Here is a 15531-nt window from a genome sequence, read left to right on the forward strand (position 1 = left end):
ATTTGTCCTGGGATATAAACATTGTGTTGTTATTTTACATGAAGTCCACAAGGTCCTCTACTCCGACAATTAATCCACTGATTAAACCGTAAAAATGTATTTTCTAGTAATCTCTCCTCCTTCAGGCTTCTTCTTCTTCTTTTGACTTTATATGGCGGTTGGCAACCAACTTTATGGTGCATTAACACAACCAACTGGACTGGAGCGTAGACCTCAGTTCATCTTTCAGTCACCCAAGTGGACAACAGAGTGAAGGAAAAGCAGCCAACAAGTGCTCAGCATATGTGGGAACTCCTTCAAGACTGTTGGAAAAACATTCCAGGTGAAGCTGGTTGAGAGAATGCCAAGAGTGTGCAAAGCTGTCATCAAGGCAAAGGGTGGCTATTTGAAGAATCTCAAATATAAAATATATTTTGATTTGTTAACTATTTTTTGGTTACTACATGATTCCATATGTGTTATTTCATAGTGTTGATGTCTTCACTATTATTCTACAATGTAAAACATAGTAAAAATAAAGAAAAACCCTTGAATGAGTAGGTGTGTCCAAACTTTTGACTGGCAGTGTATGTGTACATTTATTTTGCAACGCTCGCGCACGGGACGCGTTAGGCTACTGTGCACGGATTACGTTGCAAACTAGGGTGGAGCTTTCAGATTTGATCAGTAAAAAAGGTGTAGTTTACACAAACCCATATCGTATCTGGACTCCCGACCGCTTCTATCCGCACTGTCCGGTTTGTGTTTGTCGATAATGTTTCGCTGTGGATTTGCGTATCCAAGATGCAGGTGGATCGTACCACTTCTTTTGCTTTTTGCGATTATATTTGACATTATTGCAATTGCTGCTAACTCGGGATGGGTTGAGGACAAGGACGCAAAGTCCCACTACGCAAGTATGTGGAGTCAATGCCGAGGCCTGCATGACAACTGGGAATGCAAATCTCTCATGGAATTCTGTAAGTATCATATTGAAAAAAATCTATAAAGATTCACTCAACAGCCCTAATCATAGTGACAAGGAAAATAAGACTATATTAATTATTTATGACAATTTATAGCCTACTGTACAATAGTGTATGTATTCAGAAATTGATTTAGTGACTATTATTATGCTCACAGTAAGAGAGCTGATCAAGATCATTTATTTTTATTTGATTTATTTTATTTCACCTTTATTTAACCAGGTAAGCCAGTTGAGGACAAGTTCTCATTTACAACTGCGACTTGGCCAAGATAAAGCAAAGCAGTGCGATAAAAACAACAACACAGAGTTACATATGGGGTAAACAAAACATAAAGTCAAAAATACAACATAAAATATATATACAGTGTGTGCGAATGTAGTAAGTTATGGCGGTAAGGCAATAAATAGGCCATAGTGCAAAATAGTTACAATTTCGAATTAACACTGGAATGATAGATGTGCAAAAGATGATGTGCAAATAGAGATACTGGGGTGCAAATTAGCAAAATAAATAACAATATGGGGATGAGGTAGTTGGGTTGGCTAATTTCAGAAAGGCTGTGTAAAGGTGCAGTGATCGGTAAACTGCTCTGACAACTGACGCTTAAAGTTAGTGAGGGAGATAAGAGTCTCCAGCTTCAGCGATTTTTGCAGTTCGTTCCAGTCATTGGCAGCAGAGAACTGGAAGGAATGGCGGACAAAGGAGGTGTTGGCTTTGGGGATGACCAGTGAGATATACCTGCTGGAGCGCAGACTACGGGTGGGTGTTGCTATGGTGACCAGTGAGCTAAAATAAGACGGGGATTTGCCTAGCAGTGATTTATAGATGACCTGGAGCCAGTGGGTTTGGCGACGAATATGTAGTGAGGGCCAGCCAACAAGAGCGTACAGGTCACAATGGTGGGTAGTATATGGGGCTTTGGTGACAAAACGGATGGCACTGTGATAGACTACATCCAATTTGCTGAGTAGAGTGTTGGAGGCTATTTTGTAAATGACATCGCCGAAGTCAAGGATCGGTAGGATAGTCAGTTTTACGAGGGCTAATAACTAATAGTCTACCTACACAGTACAAAAGGTATTCCGCAGAGGTATTTCATTAGTTGTAAATTGTTTGAAGGGCAAGTGCATAGGCCTACTTCATGAACAACCTATTTCTTTATTCCTTTACATAAAGTCTGCCCTCAACAAGCAAAGGAATGCTCTGCTGGGAGTTTTTCAATGGCAAAGTGGCAGCCAGTCAGAGTGAACTTCCAACAACACTTTATTTACCCTGTTTCCCATTGTCTTTAGCATGTCATTTGCCTATAAACCCAAACCCAAACCGGTAGCTGTTTGTGTTGGTGTTTTCCTGCACATTTTACAGCTACTATAATAGATCTACCCCCTACATCTCAACTCATCATGGTAATCAGAAAATATTTCAATTTAGATCCTTTTCTCATACAAAATTATAATGTTGGCTGCTTTAGATATATTGTAAGAATATTGCAACCAATGTTCCAATTCCTAACAATAGTATATAATGTGATAGAACAAAATAGAATAGAGAATTGCCTTTGAATATTGGTGTTAACAGGCTGGATGGATTCATATCAAGATGGCTTTCTCAGTCATGTTCTCAGGGCTATTTTTTAGAAGTGTGAAGAGTGCCTGTACCAAGCTGGAGAGGTCCTGCTACAAACCACTGCCAGACAATCTGTGGTGAGAAAAGAGAATTGAGAAAATGCCTCTTTGTCTTCACTGGACGCTGGTGAAAAATATCAATGCCTGGTACATTCTGAACATATGCTATTACTCAGAACTCAGGAAGTACTCCTGCAGTCAGTCAGTTAGAACAGCTGTGTTGTCATTCAGGTAGCAGTCCAAATGGAGGAATAGTTTCAGCTCTCAGTAAACAATGGCAACATTGTTGATGTTATAAGGAGAGGAAAAGGCAGTTACACTTATCACAGTGTCCTTGCTCAGTGAATGGGTTACTTACATAAATGCAACCATTCACTTACCCTATACTGTGGGACTGCATAGCCCAGTAGTGAACAAAGCAGGCAGGTGGAATTGGACTCAGAAAAATGAAGTTGGTATAATTGTACCATTCATTTTCGTACCACAAAAAGTTAGCTTATATATAGTCAGAAAATACAAATTAAGGGGAATTATATATTCATTTTTATTATGCGGTGCATGTAGAGTCAGTGCTGCTGGTCCAAGGTAAACAATGTTTGGGTGAGTGCAGTTGGCCATAATGTCGCTTTCTGACTGGTGCCATCAAGATGAACTAGTATTGACATATTACCACTGGAACACAACTTTGTTGTGATTAAACAACCTCAGCCGGATGTTGTCCAATCCTGTCCCTTCCTGGGTGGGAAGATAGCATGGATGGATTCTCTGGAATTAGTGGTGTCATGTTGGATGGATGGTGTTATGGGATTTGTTTGTCTTCAAAATCATTGACATTCTCTCTGTATATTGTGTACATTTACATTTAAGTCATTTAGCAGACGCTCTTATCCAGAGCGACTTACAAATTGGGTATTAACACAGTAATTACTATTGTATCAACATTGTTTTAACATTGTCAGACAATAATTTATTAATCACTTAATAATAGGAAATAATAGGAATTGCTTAATGGAGTGGAGCGTTTTTGTGTGATTATTAGGCTATGTAAAGTTTTAGCCAAATCAATGTGATAGAGACAGAGCCTACCTAAAACGGTAAGCATACCTCTTAGCTTGGAGTCACATAACAAGGTTGCTCATTTAAAATGCACAGTGCATGAATGAAATCAACAAAAAAATACACAGTGCATGAATGAAATCAACAACACTCAAAAGTGCACATGAACAAAAGTGCCAAAACCAATTCTAGAATCTGTACTTAATCGCTGTAGATGACGACTCAACTGATTAAATCGCTTCAAGTTCAGACCCATACTTTTTCTAATTAACAACATTGGTTAGCCATTGGTTGTTTATTTTTAACTTCATTAGGAAAGACACAAGACAGATGTTCCCCATCTGGAGAGTATTTAGACTGTCAGGCGTATTTGTGAGCTATCTTCTGCCCTGTAAGCTGTCCACATCACACTGTTCGGATTGGATTGACATACTCACTAACACTAACATTTAAAGAGATCCTTCACTAAAATTTAAAGAGATCCTTCACTAAGATTTAAAGAGATCCTTCACTAACATTTAAAGTGATCCTTTGCAACAGTCAAACAACTGTAACAGTCGGCTACTAATACACCAAAACTGTTCTCAAACATGGAATTGAGATCCAGAGAAGCACATCATTTTGAGTGTGAGAATATTTACATTTTCTGAACACAAGGGACATATTATCTGTTCTCACGCCACCTCTCTGTACTTCTGTTTAATGTTTGAATGATACTCTCTACTCTATGGTTTAGTACACACGAAATAGAACTTGTTAGACTAGGACCCCATTGTCTGTTAGAGGCAAGTGAGTGCATGACTGCAGTGCCTGAGGCTTAGGTGTAGGCTGCCTGCCATTTAATCTTGATGGTAGACAGAGAGAGTGAATAATTTAAGGTGTGAGCTATGCATTTGCATGCAACAGATGTCAGTTAATAACCTACCACCAGTAATGTGTGTTGAAATACGATGCAGTTGTGATACTGTAGAACAAAGGTTTGTTCCGCATTGCAATGAAACCTATCAGGATTCATTCATACATTCATTATAATACCCTAGTTTCATTGCAATGTTTGTGTTACAGCATGACATAATGTACTAACCCCTTCCCCAATACACGTGTAAATATCGGACTATAAATTGGGCTTTCCTGTATTATACTTATGCTAAATGGTTTATTATATTCTACTGAGCCATTTACTTTATGTTCGTATCTTTTATTATTTCTTATTGTTGTTGCATTGTCCAGAAGGAACCTGTCAGTAAGCATTTCATTAGATGGTGTATACCATGTGTTTCCTGTACATACGACTAATAAAACTTGAAATTTGAACTTGAAACTACAACAAGCAAGGGTACTTTCTGCAACAGTGTGCAAGCGCATTGCTGGTTTCTGTACATTCAAGAGAAGGAGATCAAACCAGACCCTCTAAATAGCTATCAGAGTCTCTCATTCACAACCTAATTTGATTGGGGGACAAATCTTTGCATTTGTGAGCATTTCTTATTGCAGGATTCCATGGACAATGTGTTTAAACTTAGTGGATGCATAATCACAACTTTTCTTTAAATGAGATCTTGTTTTTTTGTGTCCTCCTGGCCCTGTAATTGTGTTATTGTTGGGTGTGGTAGGATGTAACCAGGGCGTATCCACACCCGTCCCTGAGACTGACATACTGTCAACATGGAATGTGGACAACTTTCTGTTCCTGTAGAGACTCTAGTTGTGCTGGAGGGATGCAGTTGTTCTTGGCCCTTATGGAAAACCACATGATTTCACATGTGGAAACTCATAGTGATTCAGGAGTAACATTACAGAATAATATGCCCCACCAACATTAGACAACTCGACAGAAAACCCTCCAATTGCTGAAATAAGTCAATGAAATCAATGACGAGAAAATAGTCAGATTAACTGATAACTAAAATAGAAGTCAGATGGTACAGTCGTGGTCAAACGTTTTGAGAATGACACAAATATTAATTTTCACAAATCTGATGCCTCAGTTTTTATGATGGCAATTTGCATATACTCCAGAATGTTATGAAGAGTGACCAGATGAATTGCAATTAATTGCAAAGTCCCTCTTTGCCATGAAAATGAACTTAATCCCCCCAAAAAACATTTCCACTGCATTTCAGCCCTGCCACAAATGGACCAGCTGACATCATGTCAGTGATTCTCTCGTTAACACAGGTGAGAGTGTTGATGAGGACAAGGCTGGAGATCACTCTGTCATGCTGATTGAGTTAGAATAACATTTACATTTACATCATTTAGCAGACGCTCTTATCCAGAGCGATTTACAAATTGGTGCATTCAATTTATGATAGCCAGTGGGACAACCATTTTTTATTTTTATTTTTATGGGGGGGGGGGGGGGGGGGGGGGTGGTGGGGAGGGTAGAAGGATTACTTTATACTATTCTAGGTATTCCTTTAAGAATAGACTGGAAGCTTTAAAAGGAGGGTTGTGCTTGAAATCATTGTTCTTCCTCTGTTAACCATGGTTACCTGCAAGGAAACACGTGCCGTCATCATTGCTTTGCACAAAAAGGGCTTCACAGGCAAGGATATTGCTGCTAGTAAGATTGCACCTAAATCAACCATTTATCAGATCATCAAGAACTTCAAGGAGAGAGGTTCAATTGTTGTGAAGAAGGCTTTAGGGTGCCCAAGAAAGTCCAGCAAGCGCCAGGACCGTCTCCTAAAGTTGATTCAGCTGCGGGATCGGGGCACCACCAGTGCAGAGCTTGCTCAGGAATGGCAGCAGGCAGGTGTGAGTGCATCTGCACGCACAGTGAGGCAAAGACTTTTGGAGGATGGCCTGGTGTCAAGAAGGGCAGCGAGGAAGCCACTTCTCTCCAGGAAAAACATCAGGGACAGACTGATATTCTAAAAAGGGACAGGGATTGGACTGCTGAGGACTGGGATAAAGTCATTTTCTCTGATGAATCCCCTTTCCGATTGTTTGGGGCATCCGGAAAAAAGCATGTCCGGAGAAGACAAGGTGAGCGCTACCATCAGTCCTGTGTCATGCCAACAGTAAAGCATCCTGAGACCATTCATGTGTGGGGTTGCTTCTCAGCCAAGGGAGTGGGCTCACTCACAATTTTGCCTAAGAACACAGCCATTAATAAAGAATGTTACCAACACATCCTCCGAGAGCAACGTCTCCTCAAGAGGCGGGTGGACAAACAAAAACCCACAAATTCTGACAAACTCCAAGCATTGATTATGCAAGAATGGGCTGCCATCAGTCAGGATGTGGCCCAGAAGTTAATTGACAGCATCCCAGGGCGGATTGCAGAGGTCTTGAAAAAGAAGGGTCAACACTGCAAATATTGACTCTTTGCATAAACTTAATGTAATTGTCAATAAAAGCCTTTGACACTTATGGAATGCTTGTAATTATACTTCAGTATACCATAGTAACATCTGACAAAAATATCTAAAAACACTGAAGCAGCAAACTTTGTGAAGACCAATACTTGTGTCATTCTCAAAACTTTTGACCACGACTGTACTCTTTTGCTAAGTGCAGAGATGTATTATAGATAATGAATGTGTAGGGGACTTCTGATAATGCTACAGACTTTGTGGCGCAGCAGAAAGATCAGTATACCCCAAAGCCAGGGGTTGAGTTCAAATCCCAGATGGGATCATTGAAAAGTCAAATGATCATGTCAAATGTAATCATATTGTCATTGATTAAAGATTTTCCACTATTTTAGCTGAACAGCGTACCACTTACCTTAAAAACCCCATACCGTTTCATTACTTTCCTTACCAAAAAAGCACATGAAATTGCATTTTTACATTTTTAAATATTTTTTTTCACATGTTGAGCTGACATATTTTGTGGGGACGGGGATATTATGTAAGAGAAAAACCGTTGTAACAATATTTCTTCCAGACTGAGTTTATGTTCTTTGAATGCACCTTTATCAGTTTTCAAGATATTTCGAAATGTAGGGCTATGTGTGAAGAGCTATTTGTATCAAGTAAAGTCATATCACGTGTGTATGACTGGAAATGCATTATTATTACTATGATGATTATTATTGCACTATTTTTAGCGTTGTCCAGGGTAGGGGAGGGAATGGCCGGCAGGGATGTAGCTCAGTTTGTAGAGCATGGCGTTTGCAACGCCTGGGTTGTGGGTTCGATTCCCATGGGGGGCCAGTATGATTTAAAAAAAAAAATAATAATAATGTATGCACTCACTAACTGTAAGTCGCTCTGGATAAGAGCATCTGCTAAATTATGTAAATGTTTATGTCTATGACAAGTGCTTTGCAAAAAAAAAAATCTACTTTCCCAAACATCATTCCAATATCTCTCAACCTCTTATGCTTCAAATTCCAAAATACATTTAATTCCAGCTCCATAGTATACAGATGTAGGATCTTAATTTGAGCCAGTTTGCTACAGCAGAAAAATAATCCTGCACCAACAGGAAATGTGAGTTATTATTTGGATTATAATTCATGGACATTTTTCGTAAGGGAAAATCAAGTCTGAAATTTCAAAGTGGAAATTACAAACTACAGAAGCCTTTTTAAACCTCAAATACACTACAAGTTTAAAATGTCCTGCATTGCAGGAAAGTTATCCTGTAACAGGGTGATCAAATTAAGATCCTACATCTGTACTTACCAGCTCAAAAGTATAGTCTTGTCTATACTGTGCCTTCAGGAAGTATTCATACCCCTTGACTTATTCCACATTTTGTTGTGTTACAGCCTGAATTCAAAATGTATTAACTCGATATTTGTATCTGCCATCTACACACGATACCCCATAATGACAAAGTGAAAACATGTTTTTAGACATTTTAGCTAATGTTTGGAAAATGAAATACAGAAATATCTAATTTACATAAGTATTCACACCCCTGAGTCAATACATGTTAGAATCACATTTGTTCAAGTTCAAGTTTCAATGTCACATGCAGAAGTACAGTGAAATGCCTTTCTTAAAAACTCAGAACCAAACCATGCAGTAATCAAAAACAATGTATTACTAGACAACAACAAAAAATGAGAAATAAGAAATATGAAATACACAATAAAGTACCGTAAGTAAGCATACTATATACAGGAAATATTTAAAAAGTCAGTTCCAATACCATATTTACATGTGCAGGGATACTGGAGTGATGGAGGTAGATATGTATAGGGGTAAGGTTACTAGGCAACAGGATATAAGATAAATAGAGTAGCAGCAGCTTGTATGTGAGTGGGTGTGTGGGTGTGTAGAGTCAGTATACATGTATGTGTGAGTAATCAGATGATGGAGTGAGTGTTTGTGTGTGTGTTGGAGTGACCGTGTGTGTGTGTAGGGCCCTGTAAGTGTGCATAGAGACACTGCAAATACTGAAATAAAAGGACAATAAAGATACAAGGTAAACTCGGTCTGTGTAGCTATTTTGTTAGCTATTTATCAGTCTTATTGCTTGGGGATAGAAGCTGTTCAAGAGGCTGTTGGTGTCAGACTTGATGCAGCGATTACAGCTGTGAGTCTTTCTGGGTAAGTCTCTAAGAGCTTTGCACACCTGGATTATACAATATTTGCACATGATTCTTTTTTATATTCTTCAAGCTCTGTCAAGTTGGTTGTTGATTATTGCAAGACAGCCATGTTCAAGTCTTGCCATATATCTTCAAGACGATTTTAAGTCAAAACTGTATCTAGGCCACTCAGGAACATTCAATGTCAACTTTGTAAGCAACTCCAGTGAATATTTGGCCTTGTGTTTTAGGTTATTGTCCTGCTGAAAGGTGAATTTGTTTCCCAGTGTCTGTTGGAAAGCAGACTGAACCAGGTTTCCTTCTAGGATTTTGCCTGTGATTAGCTCTATTCCGTTTATTCTTATCCTAAAAAAACTCCCTGGTCCTTGCCGATGACAAGCATACCCATAACATGATGCAGCAACCACCATGCTTGAACATATTAAGTGATACTCAGTGATGTGTTGTGTTGGATTTGCCCGAAACATAACACTTTCTATTCAGGACATAAAGTTAATTTCTTTGCTTTTTTTTTTTTTTTTTACAGTTTTACTTTAGTGCCTTATTGCAAACAGGATGCAGGTTTTGGAATATTTTTTATTCTGTACAGGCTTCGTTCTTTTCACTCTGTCATTTAGGTTAGTATTGTGGAGTAACTACAATGTTGTTGATCCCTCCTCAGTTTTCTCCTATCACAGCCATTAAACTGTAATTGTTTAAAAGTCACTATTGGCCTCACGGTGAAATCCCTGAGCGGTTTCCTTCCTCTCTGGCAACTGAGTTAGGAAGGACGCCTATCTTTGTAGTGACTGGGTGTATTGATACACCTTCCAAAGTGTAATTAATAACTTCACTATGCTCAAAGGGTTATTTAATGTCTGCTTTTTACATTTTTACCCATCTACCAATAGGTGGCCTTCTTTGTCAGGCATTGGACAACCTCCCTGGTCTTTGTGGTTGAATCTGTGTTTGAAATTCACTGCTCAACTGAGGGGGGACCTTACAGATAATTGTATGTGTGGGGTACAGATATGAGGTAGTCATTCAAAAATCTTGTTAAACACTATTATTGCCCACAGAGTGAGTCCGTGCAACTAATGATGTGCCTTGTTAAGCACATTTTTACTCCTGAACTTATTTAGGCTTGCCATAACAAAGGGGTTGAATACTTATTGACTCAAGACATTTCAAACATAATTCCACTTTGACAAAACTGGGTTTTGTGTGTAGGCCAGTGACACAAAATCTCAATTGAATCCATTTTAAATTCAGGCTGTAACACAACAAAATGTGGAAAAAGTCAAGAGGTGTGACTACTTTCTGAAGGCTCTGTACTAAACATTGCTTGTTGATGTGTTTTCAGCTTGGGCCCAGGCTGTGGCAGCTCTTATGATCATCGGCCTCATCATCCTCATCATCGCCTTCATCATCTCCTGTATCGCTCTCTGCTGCACCCTCAACATCAGCCTTCTGCCCGTCATCGGGGTCCTGCTCTTCATCACTGGTAAGATACACAACACCTTTCTGTTCTTCTTCCCAGATCAATCTTACTCCTAGACTAAAAAGCAATCTCCATTGAAAATGCTTTTTGGTCTAGCATTAGGCTTAATCTGTGTCAGAGAAACCACCCCCTTATGTTTTTGTACTTCAAGTGTCTGGGCTAATGGAGGAGAGGTTAGTTATTGAAGACAGTGAAATATTAACAACTGGCTTGCTTTTGTGAATTCGGCCTGCCTCAAAATGTATTGCTTCAAACCTCAAACTACAAGCACTCTCATACTTTAGTGCTACTTATGCTCCTCCACGTTCTGAGGGTGCTCAAGGAGCATTGCAACCATAGCTACTGTGGAGTTGGAGAGTCCTAAAGCTAATCTTCTTCTGATTTGAACCATTGCCAACGAGGAGCGGGAGTTGTTTGTGTCCCTACTCTGCTCTGAGGTTCAGGGAAGGGCTGTGGTATGGCGTTGCCATGGAATCTGGGAGAATGTTCAGCGTCTGGCTGAGTCACAGCACTGATAGTGAGATCATAGGAACACTCCCCCTGCCCCCCTAGTGTGAAACCTGATAGCCCAGCCCGGCCTATGCCTAGGGGAAAAGTCAATCAGAATTACCCTGAAACTGTCTGTCAGACATAGCTGAATCATAGAGGTGTCTGACTATAAAGCTGTCGTGCTCTCATGGGAATGTTTTGCTAGTGTTTAGTGTAGTAAATAAGTATTAGTATTCAGAACTAGTTCTGACTGGATCACCAGTATATGTGGATGTAAAGTAGTAACAGTAGTAATCATCGCTATGTGATCCATTGTTTGATCCCACTTTGTGATTCGCCGTCCATACAGTGAATGTGTAAAATATAATTCTCAGTTTCTCAACTTTAACTCATCCACCTTAGTTATCCACCTTCTAATCTAGTTATCCACCTTCTACTCTAAATGACACATACTCTAATTTGTTGTTACGTCTAAGCCCTAGAGCTATAAGTTCACACACCCACACGCTAGTTTTGGTAGACTCTCACACTTATGTGTCACTGTTCCACAGAGTCAGCCTCCTCCCCTGTTTGGAATGATCCAGCACTGACAAACCTCTCTGTTCTGCCTGTTTCTCTGTTCTGCCTGTTTCTGAATGATCCACCACTGACGACCCTCTCTGTTCTGCCTGTTTCTGAATGATCCACCTCTGACAAATCTCTCTGTTCTGCCTGTTTCTCACCACAGTGATCATTCAGTTCATCGCCCTCATCATCTACCCAGTCAGGTTCAATGACCTGATCTTCGAGGGCCACTACGACTACACCTGGGCCTACGGCTTCGGCTGGGGGGCCACCATCCTTAGCATCGGCTGTGGGATCCTCTTCTGCTGCCTGCCTCGCTACGAAGACGAGCTCACGGGCCTTGCCAAGACCAAATACATCTATACCTCAGCTTAGAGGAACCACGGACACCCCCAGGCTTCATCTCAATAGTCTGAAGTGACTTCCCTTCTCCTTATCTCCTTCCCTCCTCATCTCCTTCTCATCTCCTCATCTCCTTCCCTCCTCATCTCCTCATCTCCTTCCCTCCTCATCACCTTCTCATCTCCTTATCTCCTTCCCTTCTCATCTCCTTCTCACCTCCTCATCCCCTTCCCTCCTCATCTCCTCCTCCTCATCTCCTTCCCTCCTCATCTCCTTCTCATCTCCTTCCCTCCTCATCTCCTTCTCATCTCCTCATCTCCTTCCCTCCTCATCTCCTTCTCATCTCCTTATCTCCTTCCCTTCTCATCTCCTTCTCATCTCATTATCTCCTTCCCTCCTAATCTCCTTCTCATCTCCTCATCTCCTTCCATCCTCATCTCCTCATCTCCTTCCCTCCTCATCTCCTTCTCATCTCCTCATCTCCTTCCCTCCTTATCTCCTTCTCATCTCCTCTTCTCCTTCCCCCCTCATCTCCTTCTCATCTCCTTATCTCCTTCCCTCCTTATCTCCTTCCCTCCTCATCTCCTTCTCATCTCCTCATCTCCTTCCCTTCATCTGCACTGAGGAAAACACAGGACAGTGAAAGCAATATAGTAGACACCTACCAGGAATTTACTTTCACCTGCTCAGGTTCTTTCATATCAGCCAGATGAAGGAGAGGAAGCCCACTTTAGACTATTGAGATGCAGCTCCGGGCGGACAGAAGCACCTCTGCCACCACAGAGGACAGAGGACACTGACACTTAGACATATAATTGGAGGTCACTTTTGTCATTTCCAACAACGCTGAATGTTCTCTCCGTTGGAAAGATCCCATAGATGTGTATCTCTGTCTAATGCCCTATTTCCGACCCTATACTGATCCCTATATTGATTTGAGTGGGCCACGTTACCAAGGGAGGCTGCCAGGTATGGATATCCCAGAGGCTTTGTTTCTATCACATTGGATGTTTTTCCATGTTTGATGTTTGTGTACAGTAGTTGAAGTGACTCAGAAGCAATATTGCAGATTATACATAAACAATGTCCATAAACCTCCATAACCTTATCCTTAAATTCGTTCAATTCAAAATCACAGAAGTGCACTTAATATCAATGGTAAGAACTCCATCCTAGAGTTGATGGATTATGTCAAGTGTTCTTATCAGCTGAGTTAGAGGGCATATGCCCTACAAACAAAGCTAATGTATTTGACTGCAGGATTGTTGGATGTTTTAAGATGTCGCTTTTCAAAGATTTATTCACTTTAATCCTAATTTGAATGGTTCAGGTCATTTAATGGCTAAACTGAATTATTGTAAGTACAGTAGAGAAAATGTAAACATAAATGTATACTGTGTATGGTACAAGGAAAGAGACAAGTGTTGTTTTGCTTTTATTCAATTAGTTTAAGAAATCTGTTTCTAGTCATTGTATTATGCAACACACAGCTGTATCTTAAGATTTTCTGTCCTTTTTTACGAGAGTTTTTTTACTACAACAAGGACAATGTTCTTGATTGGCTATGAATGGGTATGACAATGGGTATTGCTGGACAGTGTTCTTGATTGGCTATGAATCGTTATGACAATGTCCTTGATTGGCTATGGATGGGTATGACAGTGGGTATTGCTGAATTGTTAGTGACAAGTGAAAACTAAAACACAAATAAAGGGAAAATACACATTTGGGCTGGATTCAATCCGTAGTGCCGAAGATAAGTGTTATAATGTTCATAGCGTGATTGAAATTTAAAAGCAATGTTTCTGACTGCATTCACGGTAAACGCTGCATATCATATGTCGGCTCAATCGAAAATCACCTTCCAATTTCAACCGCACTACAACGCTGATCTTTGGCACTACAGATTGAATTCAGCCCGTTATTAAAACGTCATGTCCATTCCATGTGCTGATAATGGTAACCCACATGAAGCACCCAACCACAGACTGTTAGATATACAGTTCATTCAGCATTTGACTTATAAAGGCTTACAGGAGACAATGTAGTCTCTTTCAACAGCATCAATAGAGCCCTATGAGTCTGCTACAGAAGACTAGTAGTGTCATGTCATACTCAGACGTGCCTTCATTTTACAAAATTGCAAAATGTGTTGTAAACATTGAATGGGACTTTCTATGGACTCATAACTCATCAAGTCATATTTCAGTTGAAATGGAAAAGGTCATATCGTTATTCAGTAACATATATTCTGGTGACAATCTTTTTTGGTTTATTTAGTCGTTTAAATATACCATTATCAGCAGTGTCTTTTTATGCAATAAAGAGTCGTTTTTTTAACGAGTTATATCTTCAGACTGCGTGTGTGTGTGTCTCCATGGCTGTGTGTGTGCATGTGTTTGTGAGGGACCTCAGTTGGAGTCTCAACTTAATCTTGAGCGTTGCAATGGTAGAACACACAATTGCAAAACAGTAACATTATTCAAAACGTGGTTGCGCATCAGCAGTTTTTCTCTTGTTATGTCAGTCACTGACAGTCACTCAATTAGCCCATGTCAACTAACCATTTTTTGATTATTATCTAAATGTGTAGTAATCATGGCTGAATACCGACTGAGGACACAGGGCACGTGCCCAGGAGAATAGAATTGCATGGAATTTGTTATAAAACTGCAAAATGTTCTCTCCGCCTCATGGCAAAATGTGTAGAATTGCAGAAAACTTGCTTTAAGCCTGCAAATAGTTGCCCTCCACCCCATGGCAAAATGGGTAGAAATTAACTTTAAATCAAGGGGAAAGGAAAATGTACTTTAAAACAAACAAACAATTCTCCACCATCAAGAGGAGGGCCACTAAAATGTTTTGCCCGCAAGATGGGGGGCCCCCCCAACAAAATCTCACTTAGGGCCCCAAAAAGGCAAGGACCGGCCTTGTGTGTGTGTGTTATAAAAAAAAGTATCACAATTGCATGTTTTGCACAGGCAGGTTGCTCAAGACTGACTTCGAAATCGGACATTGATCCGTGTCCTGAGGACATCGGGAAATGCCTTCAAAACCAGCCACCAGGGGCAACAGTGAGTGCTATTACCATCAAGTAGGATTGATCTTTAAGGCCTTTTCTAACCAACTGCGTTGGGCTCTTTTCATCCTAATTCTGAAAAAATACAGATTCCAATTTTGATGCACTAAACCATTCACACCAAGTCCAATGCACTTCTCAAAAAATATTGCATAACGTCACCAACTCTCCTGCGGTTAATCTCTGTGACAATATGTTGTTCTAAGTGGCTAGAGAGGACGCAGTAATGAGAGAAAAATCATATACTACTGGAAAAATAATATGCTACTGAAAATATTAGGATATAGGCTATGCATCTGATAGGATGAATCATGTTGAATCATGAATCATGTTTCATTCAGTTGCACACCATTTAATAAGAGAGGAAACGCAAATATGCTGACCCTGCACAAGACAAGGTTTTCTTTCTATCT

At 40.1% G+C, this 15531-nt stretch overlaps 1 protein-coding gene across 1 annotated transcript; it reads left to right on the forward strand.

Annotated features, from left to right (window-relative positions):
* Positions 1-594: 594 nt before the first annotated feature.
* Positions 595-14382, forward strand: LOC311135858 (p53 apoptosis effector related to PMP-22-like). The gene is made up of 3 exons (XM_084169881.1): positions 595-959; positions 10507-10647; positions 11861-14382. Exons 1-3 carry the CDS (start codon positions 755-757, stop codon positions 12070-12072), a joined length of 558 nt encoding a protein of 185 aa, XP_084026007.1. The 5' UTR covers positions 595-754; the 3' UTR covers positions 12073-14382.
* Positions 14383-15531: the final 1149 nt, after the last annotated feature.

This window comes from Coregonus lavaretus (genome assembly GCF_964263955.1).
Source record: "Coregonus lavaretus genome assembly, chromosome: 1".
In the NCBI taxonomy this organism is placed as follows: Eukaryota; Metazoa; Chordata; class Actinopteri; order Salmoniformes; family Salmonidae; genus Coregonus; species Coregonus lavaretus.

Coding starts and splice junctions, on each gene's coding strand:
- LOC311135858 (XM_084169881.1), top strand. CDS start 755: ATGTTTCGCTGTGGATTTGCGTATCCAAGATGCAGGTGGATCGTACCA. Junction 960..10,506: donor CAAATCTCTCATGGAATTCT/GTAAGTATCATA, acceptor ATGTGTTTTCAG/CTTGGGCCCAGGCTGTGGCA. Junction 10,648..11,860: donor GGTCCTGCTCTTCATCACTG/GTAAGATACACA, acceptor TTCTCACCACAG/TGATCATTCAGTTCATCGCC.